Below are 17,620 nucleotides of genomic sequence, written 5' to 3'. Positions count from 1 at the left end.
CCCCTCCCCCGCACCCCCGCCCGGGGCTCGAGCGCTCAGAGCCTCCTGAAAGCTCAGTCTCCTGCTCGAGACAGGAGCGCAGCAGCCAGAGCGAGTGGGGATAAGCTCGCTGCACACCGAGCATCTCGACAGGGACCCGAAGCTGCAGGACTGCTCCGAGACGCTGCGGTGGCGGCGGCGCCGGAGGACGCGGAGGACTCGCGGGCCACCTTCCCTCCGTGTGCTCTGTCACCGGGCACTGAGCAGAGACCCCGGGCTGCGGCTGCACTCGCCGAGTACCTCTCACCCCCACCACAGCCCCGAGGCGCTCGGCACCTGGAGCTTACTGGAGCTGGGGGTCCGAGCTGAGAGGGCTACTTGCTGTAAAGCCGCAAGACGACTCAGTGATTGGGACTGAGACCTCTGTCCTGCTGGAGGCGGCGAGAAGAGGCACCGGCACAGAACTGTCCAGCTCCTAGCGCTGGGGTCCGCTGGCCGGCTGGGAAGGCAGCTGAGCGCGGAGGCGAGTGAGTGGACACATCCCGGGGTCTCTGCAGCCCCTACTGCCCCAAGGCACCGACTCTCGGTCAGTTCTGCGCGGCCGGGCGGGAGGGGCGTGCCATGGATGCGCCGGGTCGCGCCGGTCTGCTGGAGACGAAGTGAGGCGATCCGAAAGGGGTCGGTGGGACCCGCGGGCCATGTACGGAGACCTATTCAACGCCACGGGCGGCCCGGAGGCGGCGGTAGGCAGCGCGCTGGCGCCGGGAGCCACGGTCAAGGCAGAAGGCGCTTTGCCGCTGGAGCTGGCCACTGCGCGCGGTATGCGGGACGGCGCCGCCACAAAGCCCGACCTGCCCACCTACCTGCTGCTCTTCTTCCTGCTGCTGCTCTCGGTGGCACTCGTCGTCCTCTTCATCGGTTGCCAGCTGCGCCATTCGGCCTTCGCCGCGCTGCCCCACGACCGCTCGCTGCGCGACGCCCGCGCGCCCTGGAAGACGCGGCCGGTGTAGTGTGGGACTGAGCCGCCGCTGCCGCCGCCGCCGCCGCCGGGAGGCCCGTCCTGACCACGCCAAGACAGGCGGCTTGAGCTGGGTAGGGAGGGCATGACTCCAGGGGTCGCTGGCCCATGGGAACACCGCGCCCTGACCCAAAGATCATTCCTGAACTAGAGTGAACCCCGGGGAAAGAGAGACCGAGGGGTCGGGAGGCTGTGTTGGGTCTCAATTCCAGTACCTATAGGTACCGTCGTTCTGATCCTTTGGCCTAATCCCCTTCCCCACAGAGGGTCCAGTCGGAAAACCTTGGAAGACTGCGCGCCAGCCCCGGCGCAGGAGGCTTGCTCACCGCCTGCTGACTTCTTTACTTGGCACACGGAAGAGACAGGAACCATGAGCGTGCAACTAGCCTGGAGCTACCTGTCAGGACTCGCCAGCCCTATGGCTGTCTCCCCACACCTGCTACCGCCTCTCTTGCTCCTTGACACTGAGAAGGACCCCACTAGGATCCCAGTGGGAACTCACCTGAACTTTGGAAGGTTGGCAATCTGGGGCCGCATACCCCGGGGGAAATGACAGGACAAGGGGCTTCAGTGGATCCTGCCCAGGTCTAAGGACCCAGTTCCTTATTTGCGCACGGGCAGTGGGAGGTCGGTGGAGAGGTGCAGGGTCCCACCGCAGTCGGGGATGCACGTCTCACATCTTCATGGGCCGCATTTCTATAATAAAAACTCACCCAGTTAGACCAAGTGCTGAGAACGAGCTGTTAATTGTTTGCTTGCGCCGCTTTGGAAAAAAGGTTAAGGGGAGATCAATCCCGAGCAGGAGACCCAAGCGAGGAGGGTGAATGTCCTGCCCAGGACATTTTGATAATACTTCCTCCTCTTCAGCTTTTCCCCAGGTCAGTTACTTCCTCGGGGAAGTTTTTTAAGGGTGGTCCTCAGGGAAAATTGCTGCCAGAGCTGATGAATAAATTCCCATTCACAGGGCGCCTGAGGACCCTTTTTGCAGGGCATTTCCTTCCACCTGGCATCTTCCCTTTTTCTCTGAGCTTCCCTTGGCCTGAAACCCCTAAAGAGCCATGTCTGGACCAGAACCATCTGGTGAAGGAATACCCTGAAGGTCAGGTGGTAGAGCAGTTGCCCAGCACTTCCTTCCAAAGGAGATGGGGACCTGCCCAGGAGAACCTGGCAGGAGGGAAATGGATGCATAAACCCAGCAAAGGAAAGAGTACTTCAAAAACTTGAGAGGAACTAAAAAGGCTTGTGAAAGCCCTAACCAAAGTTAATCCAATTCTAAGGAGTCTTTTTATAGGGCTTTAAAATAATTTCAGGAGTCACCTGGCTCAATGGGGCACTAGAGCTTAGAGCAGGTTTGACTGAAAAAGTATCTGACAGACGGTCTAATTCAGTCCTTCTAACCCATGCCAGGGTCACTCAGGCTTTGGCAATCTGAAGAAAATCAAGGACTCTTTCCCCTAGCCAAATGCATACAGGCATGAAATTCTGCAACAATTCTAAGGGTTGTGACACTGAAACTGGCTCCTGAGGCCAGACTGAGGTTGGGGAAGAGATTGGCCAGGGCTCCTAAGGCCCAGCCCAGCACAGCCCAGCCCAGCACAGCCTACCACTTCTCCTCAGTCAGTGCCCAAGATTCCCTCCTGGCTCCTATCCCAGGAAGCACTGGAGAGGAGGCATAGAAACCAGGAAAGCCTCCCTGGGCTTGATTCTCCATGTCTTCCAGAACTAATACCCGCCAGGTCCTAACGGTGCCGATTCTATGATCATCTCACATGGCATTTTAGCTTAGTCTTAGGAAAGGTAGCCACACCTCTCCAGCCTACAATAAAGGTAACCGAAGCTAATCTGCATGAACCTTGGTGGCAGAGAGGACTAGATGGAAATAAATATGAGAAATATGAGGGCCCCTGGCTGGCATACAAAATCACATCCTGCTGAATTGGGGGACCTTTCAGCTTTGGTCTAAATAGAACCAAGTTACTCAGGTTCACCCTGCTGGCAGGTTCACAGTGCTGGTCAGTTCACTTCCTGACCCTGTGTGCCTTCTAGATTCCAGGTCTACGCAGGCTCAGTTACCTAGAAATTTACTCCAAAAGAGTCTATTCATTTGAAGTGCTTGTGAGGGCTTGTGAAGAAGTAGGAGACTAATGTAGAGGCAGAGTATTCTATTCCTCTACCACATGTCCTGATCGCCAGATCTGAAGGTGGTATGCAGAGTGGTCAAACCTACAAGCTCTGGAGTTCAATCACAGAGCCTGGATTTAAATCACAGCTCCACCTCTCACTAGCTGTATGGCCTCATGCAAATGACCTATCTGAGCCTATTTCCTCATCTGCAAAATGGGTATTGTATCACCTAGCTCTATAAGGTTGAATAATAAACAGTATAACCAAAGTTATTATAACCAATAATAACATGCTAGCATAATGCTCATACAAAGTGAGTGGCAAATGACAGCTATTTCTATAACTGAGCTATAGGCTTGAAGCAGCACTGCTTGCACCAACAGGATGTGCTCTCAATAGGGCCCACTGTCTTCTGTGACCACAAAAAAATGAAGGACTGGTTCCTTCATGGGAGAACATGAGAAGATGACTGGCTTAGGATTCACCTGTAGTTTCTGGGCCCTCCAGGAGGCTTTTGGGATCCCTTAAAAAGATATTGGCACAAGGCATCAAGGGGTTAAAGCCAAAAAGTACTAAGATAAACACAACTCGGAAAGCATCTCTCTGATGTCTCTACAGTGTTGCAGTGTTCTCAGCCACCTAAGCCAAAGGCTTGGCCGCTTCGAATGAACAGACACTTTGGGAATAAATTTCTGGGAAATTGAGCCTGCACAGACCTGGAATCTAGAAAGCACACAGGGTCAGTAAGTGAACTGACCAGCACTGTGAACCTGAGTAACTTGGTTCCCTTTTCTAGGATAGTATTGCACTGGCTGAGGGGTAATGGGTTCTTTCTCATGTTGAACTTAGCCCTAGATTCTCTCCCCAGAAGCAGGGATGTGGCTGAATTCACATCTGCCCTCTATGGATGTTTAGAATAAGTGGACTACAATGTGATGATTGGACATTTAGATGGTGTTAAAATTGAATGTATATGTCTTCCCTAAATTCACATGTTGAAGCCCTAATCCCCAGAGGGGCTGTATTTAGAGTAAGAAAGTAAAGTTACATGAAACCATAAGGGTGGATCCCTGTTCTGGTAAGATTAGTGTCCTTGTGGGACCGCATACAGCTCTCAACTCTGGCCAGGTGCAGGAAGTGAGAAAAGGCCATGTGAGGACACAGTGAAAAGATGGTTATCTGCAAACTAGGAAGAGGGCCCTCACTAGAAACTGACTCAGCCGGAACTTCAATCTTGGAGGACTCGTAGCTTACAGAACTGTGAGAAAATAAATTTCTGTTTAAGCCACCCAGTCTATGGTATTTTGTTGAATCAGCCTAAGCTATGACAGATGACTATCTGGGAGCACACATCTGTGCATACACATCCTCCTGCCCTTTGCTCTCCCATCAGTTCCAAGATGCCTTGAAACTACCTTTGGAGAGCAGGGCGTGGCAGGCTAAAGATAGGAATAGGTGTTTGGGTTCCTCTGCTATAACCAGTCATCGTGAGCAGCCAAGAGGGTGGAGGAAAAGACATTATTTATGTTGGGGGTTGGGGGAGAGGCTAGAGATCACAGCGGGGAGGTAGTAGCAGATGATAGGAGCCAAGGAGAGGTAGCCCAGTGGTGCCCAAGAGCCTGAGTCCTGGTGCCAATGACCTGAGCTTGATCACCCACTCTATGCCTTCATATTTCTGAATTTCTGATAGTCTGTTTTTTCATCTGTAAAACAGAGATAACAGTACCTGCTTCACAGGATATGCAACATGGAGGGAAGCATTATTGGTAAAGTGATTAGCTCATGTTTGATACATAGTAAATGCCCTGAATGTGAACTATCCTTATTAACCATGGTGGCCATTTCAGAAGTGCTTGCAGTGGCACGAACAACGGCTTTCTGTCGACGACCTGCCCTTTGTCAGGCACGTGCTATCAGGGAACAGTAAAGAGGTCTGTACTTCCCACCTTTGTCAGGCACGTGCTATCAGGGAACAGTCAAGAGGTCTGTACTTCCCACCTTTGTCAGGCATGTGCTATCAGGGAACAGTAAAGAGGTCTGTACTTCCCACTTTTGTCAGGCATGTGCTATCAGCCAACAGTAAAGAGGTCTGTACTTCCCACCTTTGTCAGGCATATGCTATCAGTAAAGAGGTCTGTACTTCCCACCTTTGTCAGGCACGTGCTATCAGGAAACAGTAAAGAGGTCTGTACTTCCCACCTTTGTCAGGCATGTGCTATCAGCCAACAGTAAAGAGGTCTGTACTTCCCACCTTTGTCAGGCATGTGCTATCAGCAAACAGTAAAGAGGTCTGTACTTCCCACCTTTGTCAGGCATGTGCTATCAGCAAACAGTAAAGAGGCCTGTACTTCCCACCTTTGTCAGGCACGTGCTATCAGGAAACAGTAAAGAGGCCTGTACTTCCCACCTTTGTCAGGCATGTGCTATCAGCCAACAGTAAAGAGGTCTGTACTTCCCACCTTTGTCAGGCATGTGCTATCAGCAAACAGTAAAGAGGTCTGTACTTCCCACCTTTGTCAGGCATGTGCTATCAGCGAACAGTAAAGAGGTCTGTACTTCCCACCTTTGTCAGGCATGTGCTATCAGCAAACAGTAAAGAGGTCTGTACTTCCCACCTTTGTCAGGCATGTGCTATCAGGGAACAGTAAAGAGGTCTGTACTTCCCACTTTTGTCAGGCATGTGCTATCAGCCAACAGTAAAGAGGTCTGTACTTCCCACCTTTGTCAGGCATGTGCTATCAGGGAACAGTAAAGAGGTCTGTACTTCCCACCTTTGTCAGGCATGTGCTATCAGGGAACAGTAGAGGTCTGTACTTCCCACCTTTGTCAGGCATGTGCTATCAGGGAACAGTAGAGGTCTGTACTTCCCACCTTTGTCAGGCATGTGCTATCAGCAAACAGTAAAGAGGTCTGTACTTCCCAATGGGTATGCCCAGAGTTGGAGGACAGCTATTCTGGGTCTCTCCTCACTTTGCACTTTCCCCCTAAACTATCTCATCCACTCTCATGGCTGTAGTTGCTTCTCGGATGACTCTCTCCACACCATCCTTGAGCCCACTCAACACCTCCATTTGGGTATCTCATAGGAAACTTCAAAGTCAACAAGCCTAAAACTCATCATCTTTCGGTCTAAATTAGATCCTCCTTCAGTCTTCTCCATCAGAACAGACTGCACCAGCATACGGCTGCCTGAAGGAAAAAAGGCATGGTGGTCATTCTTGACCCTAAACTCTTCTTCATCCTCCAATATGTAATCCCTCACCCCCTAGGCACCACTCTACTCCATCTACTCCCCTCCACGTCCACCATCACAACCCTAACTCAAAGCCCTACATCCACTTTTGTCTCTCTTCACTCAATAAACACATCTGCCTCAAGACCCAGCTTATACACCAATGGCTTCTCTTCGCTCTCAGGATTAAACACAAATGCCTAATAAGGCCCAGAATCATCTGGCCCCACGAGCCTCATCTTCTCACACTCCTGTTATATTCCAGTGGCCTTTCAATCCCTAAGGCCCTTCTGCCTCAGCTGTTTGTCTCTCCTTCCTCTGGCTGATGCCTTCTCATTCTTCAGGTCTCCACTTACATGTTTCTTCCTCAAAAAGGACTTTCCTAAATCCTCAGATGAGATTATATTGTCTCATAGCCCTAGACTGCCTCCCCAGTCACAGCCACTAAATAACTGCAATAATTAGTAGCCTAATGCTTCTTCCTACTAGTAACATGAAAGTTGTATGAACAGACAACAGGAACAGCATCTGTCCTGTTCACTGTTTTCCCAATGCCTAGCCTAGTTTTAAAAAGAAAATAGGCAACAAATATTTACTGAATGAAATATAGTGGGAAAACAGAGCTAGAGGTTAAAGTAAATTTAAAGGTATATTTACATCCCAGCCCATCTCTTTTGCTTTTCCACTTTAACTTTGTATCAGGTAAAATATTGAGTTGAACACTCCTTTATTGATTGGTCCTCCAAGTGGCTAGTTTCCTGGGGGTGGTAATCCACAAAGTTGTTAACAACTAACATTTCCTGTCTCCACCTTTGTAACACTTCGGTTATTATTGTATCTCCTGCAGACTAAAAAAACAAGAAATTTAAAGGTTCTTAACTTTAGCTATTTCTGCTTCAATTATTCCATTTCCTGCAGAAAGGCACACATCATTGCAGTAACATTCATATGCCTTCTGAATTGCCTTAAGAATTGGTTAAACCATTGCTTCACATACCAACTTCCTCCCGTCTTCCTGGACTTTATTCAAAGATTATTTACTCAATGAAACCTTCCCTGGCTACTATATCTAAAATTGTAATTCCACTTTGTTCCCCAACCCTGATATCTTCCTTTCTTGACCTTTTTTCTCTTTGGAACTTACTAGTGCTTGGTGTTTTCATTAACCAGAATGAAGATTCTCAAGGGAAAGAATTTTTGCTTTAACCACTGTACTCCTCAGCCTGACATCTAACAAGCCCTCAAAAAATAGTCAAATGAATGAACAAGCTCATATGACTCAGGGTCAGAAAAATTTAAATATTCAGAAACAAAGGTGTAGAGTCTATAGTTTAAAATTTCCCTCATTTGTGGGTCCTCCTTCTCCACCTTCCAAAACTGATTAACCTAATGAAGTAGAAACGAAATACTCTGTTACAGCTTTACTTTTTATGAGGACAAGAACCGATTCCAGCTCTACTGTCTAGCATAAAGCTTGACCTGTAGTAATCACTAAATGAGCAAGTAAGTATTAATTAGGTCCAAGCTGCTATAACAAGGCCATCCACGGCTCAAGTTTCTTTCTCACAGTACTCTTTCAGGGGTAGTACAACTGTCCTCCTTATCCCTCAGCTTCCATGTCCACTTCAAGGTGTCTACTCCAGATCCTGCCATCCTATCTGCATTCCAGCCACTAAGAAGGGGAAAAGAGCAAGGGGTACATTCCTCTTCCAGATATAATGCAGAAGTAGTGCCTATCGCTTCTGCTAATATCCTACTGGCCAAGCTTAGTCACATGACCATACCTACCTGAAAAGAAAGCTAAGAAATGTGGTATCCAGCTGGACACAGGTATTCTGCAATGAAAGGGGCAAATGGGCGTTGGTAAGCTTCCAGCAGTTTATTAAACAGACAATAAAAGGAAAGAAACTTCTTATGAACATCATCTTGCAGTCTTACTATTTTCACATTACTAGTTTGTGCCTGCATTCATCTTCACCTTCGCTGAATTCACTAACTTGGTCTAAACAATTCTAATTTAATGAAAACCACATTCCACAGAATTTACGTAAACAAAAGGCAATTAGGGAATATTTACTGTTAATTACACTTCTGAACTAATGTTGGCAAAACTATAAAGTGGGCAAAATCTAAAAAGCCCTCCAGACCCTTTTCTCCTTCCTGAACTTCTCCTCTACATCACTCACATACTCTGCAGCAAAATTAATCGCTTATCTGAAGTACAAATATGGTTCATATATTTGATCTGTCAAACGTTCTCTCTCTCAAAGGTCCTTGTTCCCACTCCCACCTGAGTGCAATGAAAGGTTTGTCCCTTATGTACAACAGTTAGGGAAGGATATTATGGGGTCTAAACCAGGGCACCAAAATCCCATTACAAAATTCTTAACACCCAGTTTCTATAAGCTCTGAAATTAAAAATACACTTCTTTATTTTCTCTTGAAAATAGAAAGTGTATCAAGGAAAGTATGTATCAGGGAAACTATGCCCTTTCTACTATCTTTGGGAAAATATTAAATGTCAACAGGTTAAAGCTCCAACTTGACTATTAATTTTGCAGGTTCTATAGGCAACAATTCCAAGAATTTGATAATTTTGGAGCAAAAATCCAGAAGTTCAAAGAGAAAGGATGTAAGTGCTCTAATTTCTTAGCTGAGTTTCCCCCTTTCTTCTCGGGCATAAAGAGATCTAATAAAACATTGAGCTAGAATCAATTCAACTAAGAAGTATATTATTACATTATTTAAAAGTTAAATTCTAAGGATTAAAAAATTGACATCTTGCTTCAGTACTCTCATTCATTCAACAAATATTGGCAAGCTTAGTTACAACATACCAAGAACTGTTCTAGGAGTGGCAACACAGGTCTGTCCTCACAAATCTTACATTCCCATGAGGTAAGACAGTCAAACAGGGTAAAGAAATATTTAGTGTGGGCTGGGTGCGGTGGCTCAAGCCTGTAATCCCAGCACTTTGGGAGACCGAGGCGGGTGGATCACGAGGTCAAGAGATCGAGACCGTCCTGGTCAACATGGTGAAACCTTGTCTCTACTAAAAAATAAAACAAAATAGCTGGGCATGGTGGCACACGCCTGTAATCCCAACTACTCAGGAGGCTGAGGCAGGAAAATTGCTTGAAACCAGGAGGTGGAGGTTGCGGTGAGCCGAGATCGCGCCATTGCACTGCAGCCTGGGTAACAAGAGCGAAACTCCATCTCAAAAAAAAAAAAAGGAATATTTAGTATGTTGGATGATGACAAATGCTATGCAGAATGAAAAGCTTTCTTAGGCACACAGAACTCATGAAACACTTTGGAACCAAACCAATTTCTCTGAGAACCCTTTTTAAAGAAGGAGCTAGAGCTTCATCCATAATCAGCAAAGTTAACTGTTAAAGCCAAGATCAATGTATAGTGACTACAGAACAGGTTAGAAGGGCGTACTCATAAACCTTTGCTATTGGTTTGGGGGTTTCAGTTTTTACTTTTCTCTACTGTTAAAATTTTCAGCATTTATCTCAGATGAGAATACTATTTAAAATGAAATAATGGGAGAGGTGTATTGGATGGTGAAGGAGTAAGTGATTAAGACAAAGTATAAGGATTTTTTCAAAATCCATCTCTAAACATCAATAAACTACCTCAGAAAATGTCTCTCCTAGGAATTACAGACACACCCACTTGAAACAACATGGACAATCAAAGTCTCACCAATCAGTCTAAATCCATCTTCCCACCTCCCATCCAACATTACTTTAACATGGAGATGGTTAAGCAAGCTGCCCGTAGCTCTTCTTTGAATTCTCCATATAGCCCCACTCCTGTTTCTTTAAAAATAGAAAAACTGATTTAAATAGAAAGAACAAGTTTTTCGTTTTTTCAAAAAGTTTATTATAGACTTACAAATTCAACAACACAGAGTAATATTTAAAATGTTAAATGGCAAAAAAAGAAACAAACAAAAAAAAGCAAAAAACAAACAAACAAAAAAAACAAAAACAAAAAAAATGTTAAATGGAAGGGGTGTTTCAAAAATGTTTCCTTCTTTCAAGCATAAATACTACAGAGTTCTAAATAAGTACTACCTTAAAAGCATTGCTGCAGCCTACTGGCAACCTTCTTAAAAATGTTCATAAAACAGCTGCATCAAAACTGCTGTAATAAATACTAAATAATATTAGCCACTATCCCACCCCCTCATCATATGAACTGTTTTGGCTACAGCAACCTGAAAACTAATTATCTTAAACCCAAGAGAAGCCAACATCCTCTTAGTGCTCACTGAACTCTTTTGCCAAGACAAGTGTGCTTTTTAAAAAATACACTTCTAAAACAACCAGTGATGTTGCTACAAAATATCTTACAAAATGCCTTTTAAGTAAAAAGACATAGGAAGGAACTGATTCTCAGAAATTGGTAGGAATGTCCAATCTTTTGGCTTCCCTAGGCCACAATGGAAGAATAATTGTCTTAGGCCACACATAAAACACATTAACGATAGCCGATGAGCTATAAAAAATAAAAATAAAAAACTTGCAAAACAATCTCATGTTTTAAGAAAGTTTACCAATTTGGGTTAGGCCGTATTCAAAGCTGTCTTGGACCACACGCAACCCACAGGCGCGGGTTGGACAAGCCTGTATAGAGGAAGTCTTTTTTTCCTTAAAAAACAAACAAACAAAAAACAAGTGCTTTTACATTTATCCTCTAGGGTTAAAATATTTAGTTCATTTTCTTTTAGTTTTCTGGCTAGGGCACATGATTTTTTACCATTCCTTTCTAATTAGAATGAGTTTGCATATCTTGTACATGTAATTCAGAAGTCGGTAAAAGTGTGTACCACAGTAAGAATGATACAAAGACAGTCGGTGATTTAAAATTTTTTCAAAAAAGGAGAAGACTGAAGAAAATAAAAAATAATGGTAAAACACAAAGTAGATAATAAAAGGTTGATATACCAAGGTCAAACAACATCAGAAATAATTATTCTGAATCAAAGAACTAGTAGAAATATAAAAGACAGTAATAATTTTAAAATATGAGTTCTTATGTTCTAAGTACTGTTCTAAATACTTTATTTGTATTACACTTAATTACTCTTCCCTCAAATCCTTCCTATGAAGTAGACTTTTACTTATAGGTCAAGAAAGTGGGGCATAGAATGGTTAAGCAACTTGTCTAAGCTATGAGACCCATGACTCAACACAGGCAGTTGGCCGACTCCAGAGCCAAAACAGGGAAAAATAAAACAAGACACATTAAGCAGTTTTTGAGGTTTATTAAAATAAAGAATTAGCAAACAATATGCAAAAACAAAGTTTTTAAGAGTTATGGCTTTGAAAAGCACAATATAGTAAAACCTAATATATAAGTATCAAAATAACAGAATTGAAGTATGTTGCTAGAATTTCAACTTCTACAACATAAACAAAACAAATACAAATAAGCAGCAGACCTACAGTGCAGCCATTGGCTTGGTCTTCATTATCTGCATATGAAATATTTTTTAAGAAAATGTAGGCAGGTAGATACAAACGTTCAATTTCCATGATTAAAATCCTCTTCAATTTTAAAATAAGTGAATTTCAAAGTACAACTTAAGCCAATCATGTTAAAAAGAAAATCACTTGCCTAACCATTATCTTCTAGAGTTCCTATAGTTAAAGTACTTCATGAATAAATCAACGCAACATCATCTCCAATGATTCTTAGAAGGGAAAGCCTGATCCTAAAAGATTTTTTTTTAAAACAAAGAACTTGGGATTCTTTGGCCTTACTGGAGTTTTGTTATAGCTAACACCAGCTTGTATTAAGAAGGCACTATTAATGAGGGGTAAAAAATCTACCTGTACACAAAATTCTGTACTTTAACAGCATCTTCAAATAAACCTTTAAAGGATAATGGCTAATGATTTTAAGAATTTTAAAAACTGAGTTATTTGGACAAGAACCACACAAACCTTTCTCACTCTGTCATGAATGATCAAAAAATCCTGCTCTAGGACTGGATCTTTTCAGAGAAATAACTCATCACTTGCTTTATAGCAATTGCTGCTAACAATTATTATATAGCATGTGCTCTTACTTCAAAACAAAAATAAAAATTGATGTGTAAAATTCCTTTCATTGGTATTGGTAAACCATCCAATTTTAGGGTGTCATTTCAATTATAGTACAGTTCTATTTTAGGAGATAAGCTAATCCAACATAAAAAGGCTTGAAAAATATTGTCATTCTGTAATCAGGACAAACTAAACTGTAATTCAGTGAATTCCAAAGAACTGTCCAGGTTTCTGTCGTGCAGGCAGAATTCTTTGTTTATGCAGAAGAAATGCCTTCATTTCCCACATTCGATTCATGCATCTTGTGTGATACGAAAAGCTCCCAAGAATCTTACAATGAGAAATACGCTGCTCCTCTAGGGACCTGAGATTACTCCCCAAAAAGCTGCCCTAATAATATCTGATACCACCTATAAACCACCACTTAGGAAAACTCCCTCCATAAAAATTACCAAACACTTCTAAAACCACCAGGCTATCTACTACCCTAAGACACCTGCTCATCTAGCTGAACAATATAATGATGACACACTTTTATATTCATTCATACACAAGAAATTAAGTGAGGATTTAACTAGTAAGACAAGGAAGGGATCTGACACTCTTAAAATATAAGTCATCACAAAAGGCTGAACTCAGTAATTATCAAAAAATTCTTCCTTCCTCACAAAGTAAAAAGGATATTTATATATGTTAAGTGGCAAAGGTGATAATGATCCAAAGTACTATTAAGTAAATGACTAGAAGAAGTATAAAGAAAAAGATCTAAATTGGTACATCAGATGTTCTCTACAGAAGTACAGCACTTTGATAGGTACTATCAAACTTTTTATTTTCTCTGCTGTTGGTAGGATTTCATTTTTTGTATAAACTTTCTCTTCCACAAAATACTACCACAGGGGAAGGAACTGTTTCCCACAGGTACCCTTAGGTAATATGAAAGGTTTTTTAACCTGAACCCCAGTTCTAATCTTGACAATAGATTTCAAATATGAGTACTTAATGATCACTTGACATCCTAAAGGATGTCTTACTCTCAAATGTTAGGAAAGGTATAAGATAGCTACATCCTCTATCTGTGCTATTAGATGTGGCTTGTTGAACTGTCTATCTAGTAATATTACTCTGGATTTCACCTTAGAAACCCAGCCAACTCTATTTTTTTTATATATAGCAACAATAAAATGTGAAAAATGATTTATATCCTGAAACACATATTTGACATTTTGTATTGATGTCTTACTTAAATTGCCTCCTAAAACAAAAAGATTAGTTTCATTAGATTATTAACATGCCTACTAGTTTGCATTTCATATTAGCCAGGCAATACTGACCAGACCATAAATATTATTTAGAGATGTTAAGCAAATGTACCTCTTGTACCTTGCTTTTTGCCAATCAGTATCTTTTTGTGCTTTAATTCATTACTGAGATTTCACTCTATTCTGCTTTTTTTGCATTATCAAACTGGTTGCAATTTTATTATTCCCAGATTCTGTCATTTCAGCCAGTATAAATATGTTGTACGTGCCATGTGATTCTAGTGGTGCTGTTTTAATAAATTTTACTATAAAACATTCTGTAGATTAAATTAAAATGTATAACTGTAACTTGCTAAAATGGTTTCTTTCAGAGGTACTTTCCTTTCACTAACCAGAATTTTTCTTAGTTTCTAAAAATCTTACTAGCAAATTTTACTTCCTATACATAGATATATGAAAATCCTTAGGGACTGTAAGAATAGCTGGACTAAATAAAGTTTTCATTTCAAGTTCAAGAGTGTGGAGTTGACAACTTTTAGGAAATACAACAGGCTTATAGTTCTCTGTCAAACTCTTGTTAATTGCTTTAGTACTGTCATTCATGAGAACTAATTCCTAAGAGAAAACAAAGAAAAGGCCAATCATGTAAGATCTTGTTAACTGAAGACTGTGACATAATGATCCCAAATAAAAACCATTTTTAATTAACTCAGTAGAAAACACCAATAAAACAATTCTATAATTTCCATTAGTTTACTGCAGCCCAATGCAGTTGATTATATACATCCGTCATTCAACTGGAGTAATTTTTTCTACAAATTTGTTCCAGAGATGGTGCCATAAGCCTGCTAAGTAAAAGAATGATGAAAATGCCAAAGTTCTACCAGTAAGCAAATATTCTCTTTCATGTGGCTGACAGAACTCTGGAAGAAACAGAATGTATGTCATATAATACTTACATTTAATGCTCAGGTGACTGTCAGAAAGTATTTCTTTTACCCAGCAAAGAACTGTGAGCTGAAACACAAAGGCACTTCATCTGAAAGAACTAAAACCATCCATTGGCTGCACATTGAAAAAGCAATAAATAAGACACAGAAAACAAAAGGAATTGCATAATTCTTTGCTTAAAAATGCTTTTTTTCTTCTTCACAAGAGCAGAAAGACAAAATGGAAAGTCAAACCAACTAACATTTTAAACAGAAGAATGACATGGCTCCACATATTTTTAAAAGGCACCAGAAAATAAAGCTTTCACTGATAGGTGAATTAGGTCATTTTTTTCCCAAAATAATTTCTTCATTCTCATGTTATAACTAAGTGTCCATTTGATGGCTCTCGAGAAAAACATTGGTTCAAAGTCCTTTACCCGAAGCCAAAATCATGACTCATTAATGGGATATTTTAGAGTTTTCATTCACGTCTTTCCTTTCTAAAGGTTGTGTTTTGGGAGACTAGCTTCCACACAGGTACTTAAAAAATGGAAAAAGAGCATCACTGATAAGTGAGAGAAGAGTCTATAGTCTGTATTTGTTGATGAGTGAGTGGTTTTTTTTTTTTTTTTTTTTTTGAGATGGAGTTTCGCTCTGTCGCCCAGGCTGGAGTGTAGTGGCCCAGTCTCAGCTCACTCAACCTCTGCCTCCTTGGTTCAAGCAATTCTTCTGCCTCAGCCTCCCGAGTAGCTGGGATTACAACAGGCCTGTACCACCAAGCCCTGCTAATTTTTGTATTTTTAGTAGAGACAGTGTTTCACCATATTGGCCAGATTGGTCTCGAACTCCTGACCTTGTGATCCAACTGCCTTGGCCTCCCAAAGTTCTGGGATTACAAGCGTGAGCCACCATGCTCAGCCAAGTGAGGGTTTTTAAATTAGCTATCCCTACATCCACTTCTGATTCATTTAATATCAGATCAGTAGCCTCATCCTTGGGGCCCAACTGAAGAGCCTTCTATGGCTACGGCATAGGTCCTTGCATATTGAGGCTGATGCAAGTAAGAGCAATGGGATTAAGTACATAATTTTCCAGCATTAATAACACCCAGAAAACTGTGGGGAATTTAAAAAGCACCTTAAGTTGGAGCTATAGAATAACAGTCTTTACCTAGGTTGAAAATATAACAAAACTAGAAAAAAGCTTAACTTCCTACAAATGTAATCTATAAATTGCTATGTTTTTTAATACAAAAAAGGTACCAAGGACGTTAACGATCAGCATCTAAGTCCAAGTCACTTGAGTGTGTTTTATCAAAGTTTACACTAAAAACTGTCACCCATAAAAGTGCAAAATAAAAGATTAATGCATGTCAAAATCAGAGTTCTTGCAACATTGTCCAAAAGCAGCAAACATAGTTGAACAAGGCTGTGCATGCACTGTCACTAGCTATAAAGTAATGCTTATGACAGATTTTGAGTAAATGACATACTTGAGATCAGTTGTTTGCAATAATTTTTTTTAAAAAAGAAAATGTTTTACAAAAGATATATAGCATGAAGTCACATTACACTGACGAACACTTATCTGTATTAAATGTAAATTTTATCTCATCTAGAAAACTATCACTTTGCTTTTACTGAACACTACTGGTTAGAGCAGTGCATAATGTTCCTTCAAATAAAACTTTTTTTATAGTTTCTTTTAAGCCCCTACCACACACTTTTGCAAAACAATGAATTACTCTTTTTTTTAAGTTGGAGGGACAAAGAAACTGGTAAAAATACAGCTTCTGGAAGATCAAGAGTAGAAGGGAAGAGTTACTCTTCACTGTATATACCCTCTTACAAGCTATTTTAACTTTTCATCATGTGATGCATTTTCAAATAAATTTAACAAATAAAAAATTGTTAGGACAATAAAGTAAAAGCATGTTCCAGTTTAAGATCAATGCCAAATTTCTGAACTGGGGCATAATACTTACTCTGCATCTTTTGTAACACTTTTGAGAGTTAGTCACATGAACATGAATACAAACAAATGTAGATTCATCACAAAATACAAATGTATTGGTCACAATTATGTAGAAAAAAAAAATAAGCTGTAATATCTGTTTTCCATGTAAGCTCACAGTATCTGTACTCAAAGTTTCTCTAAAATTAAAACAAGTCCACTAATGATATAATTGAAAAGAATACTTCTGCATTATGAAACAGAAGATATGGGGTTCAGAGGGGAGCCCATCTGAGTAAGGACTTTATCCAGCCACTGAAGAGGCCCATGAAGATGAATCTCAATCCAACATGGGGTGCTGGTTACATCCTGCCGGTGATATTCTGCTCCCCAACCCTATGAAAATGAACACATATCATCACAAATCCCTCTTTAAACTGTCAACCACTCTAAACCAGTTTTACCATAACAAAAAGAGAGCTTAACAGTAGAGATATACAGAATTTATGTAAAGAGAATAACTACTACAAAACTGTATTCACCATGAAATAAAAAGCCAAACAACAGCTACATTATTTAAAGATACATGAATTTAAAAATAATATATAATTCCCTTAACAGAAACCCTTGGAGCCAGATATATTTCAGAATTTTTTGTTTTTTAAATCTTAGGTAACACAGTACAGTATCTCATAATTAAAATATAAATATTTCTGCAGTGAGATACATTCTCACTTAATGGGATAAATAAAACTCATAAATAGCCTTATGTAAAAATGTAAGATGTCAGAATTGTTTTAACCAAATATTTCTTAAGTTCTTTGACTATCAGATAAGGCATTGTAGAGATTGATCAATACATGTGCTTAATTTAATGTGGCAATCACATAGTGATTATCCTTTAAGATGGGAAATTACCGGGGGGAACTGAACTAAACCTTTAGCCTAAAATTCCAGATAAAAATTAAAATAATAAAATTTTCACTTTTCTTGTCCTCAGTTTATCAAGTTCTCTAGTTTACTGCTTATGATAGTCCTAGCCCAGGAAAACTGGGTAG

The 17,620-nt window shown here is 41.2% G+C and overlaps 2 protein-coding genes across 12 annotated transcripts in view; one reads left to right on the top strand and one right to left on the bottom strand.

Annotated features, from left to right (window-relative positions):
- The first annotated feature begins 55 nt into the window (after positions 1-55).
- SMIM32 (small integral membrane protein 32) lies at positions 56-1,723 on the top strand. The gene is made up of 2 exons (XM_035285463.3): positions 56-1,071; positions 1,262-1,723. The coding sequence occupies exon 1, from the start codon at positions 678-680 to the stop codon at positions 987-989; it is 312 nt and encodes a 103-aa protein (XP_035141354.1). The 5' UTR covers positions 56-677; the 3' UTR covers positions 990-1,071; positions 1,262-1,723.
- A 9,896-nt stretch (positions 1,724-11,619) lies between these two features.
- The window catches only part of SMAD5 (SMAD family member 5), a 43,124-nt gene continuing 37,123 nt past the window's right edge, over positions 11,620-17,620 (bottom strand). For all 11 annotated transcript variants that reach the window (XM_035285388.3, XM_078365744.1, XM_078365743.1 and 8 more), the window contains one exon: positions 11,620-16,958. In XM_035285388.3, the coding sequence (XP_035141279.1) occupies positions 16,815-16,958 (144 nt within the window). In that variant the 3' untranslated portion in view covers positions 11,620-16,814. The remainder of the gene's footprint in view (positions 16,959-17,620) is intronic.

This window comes from Callithrix jacchus, chromosome 2 (assembly GCF_049354715.1).
Source record: "Callithrix jacchus isolate 240 chromosome 2, calJac240_pri, whole genome shotgun sequence".
Lineage (NCBI taxonomy): Eukaryota > Metazoa > Chordata > Mammalia > Primates > Cebidae > Callithrix > Callithrix jacchus.
This window is presented reverse-complemented; position numbering and strand designations above follow the sequence as displayed.

What these genes read in the sequence shown, in the direction of transcription:
- SMIM32 (XM_035285463.3), top strand. Translation starts at nt 678, where the DNA reads ATGTACGGAGACCTATTCAACGCCACGGGCGGCCCGGAGGCGGCGGTA.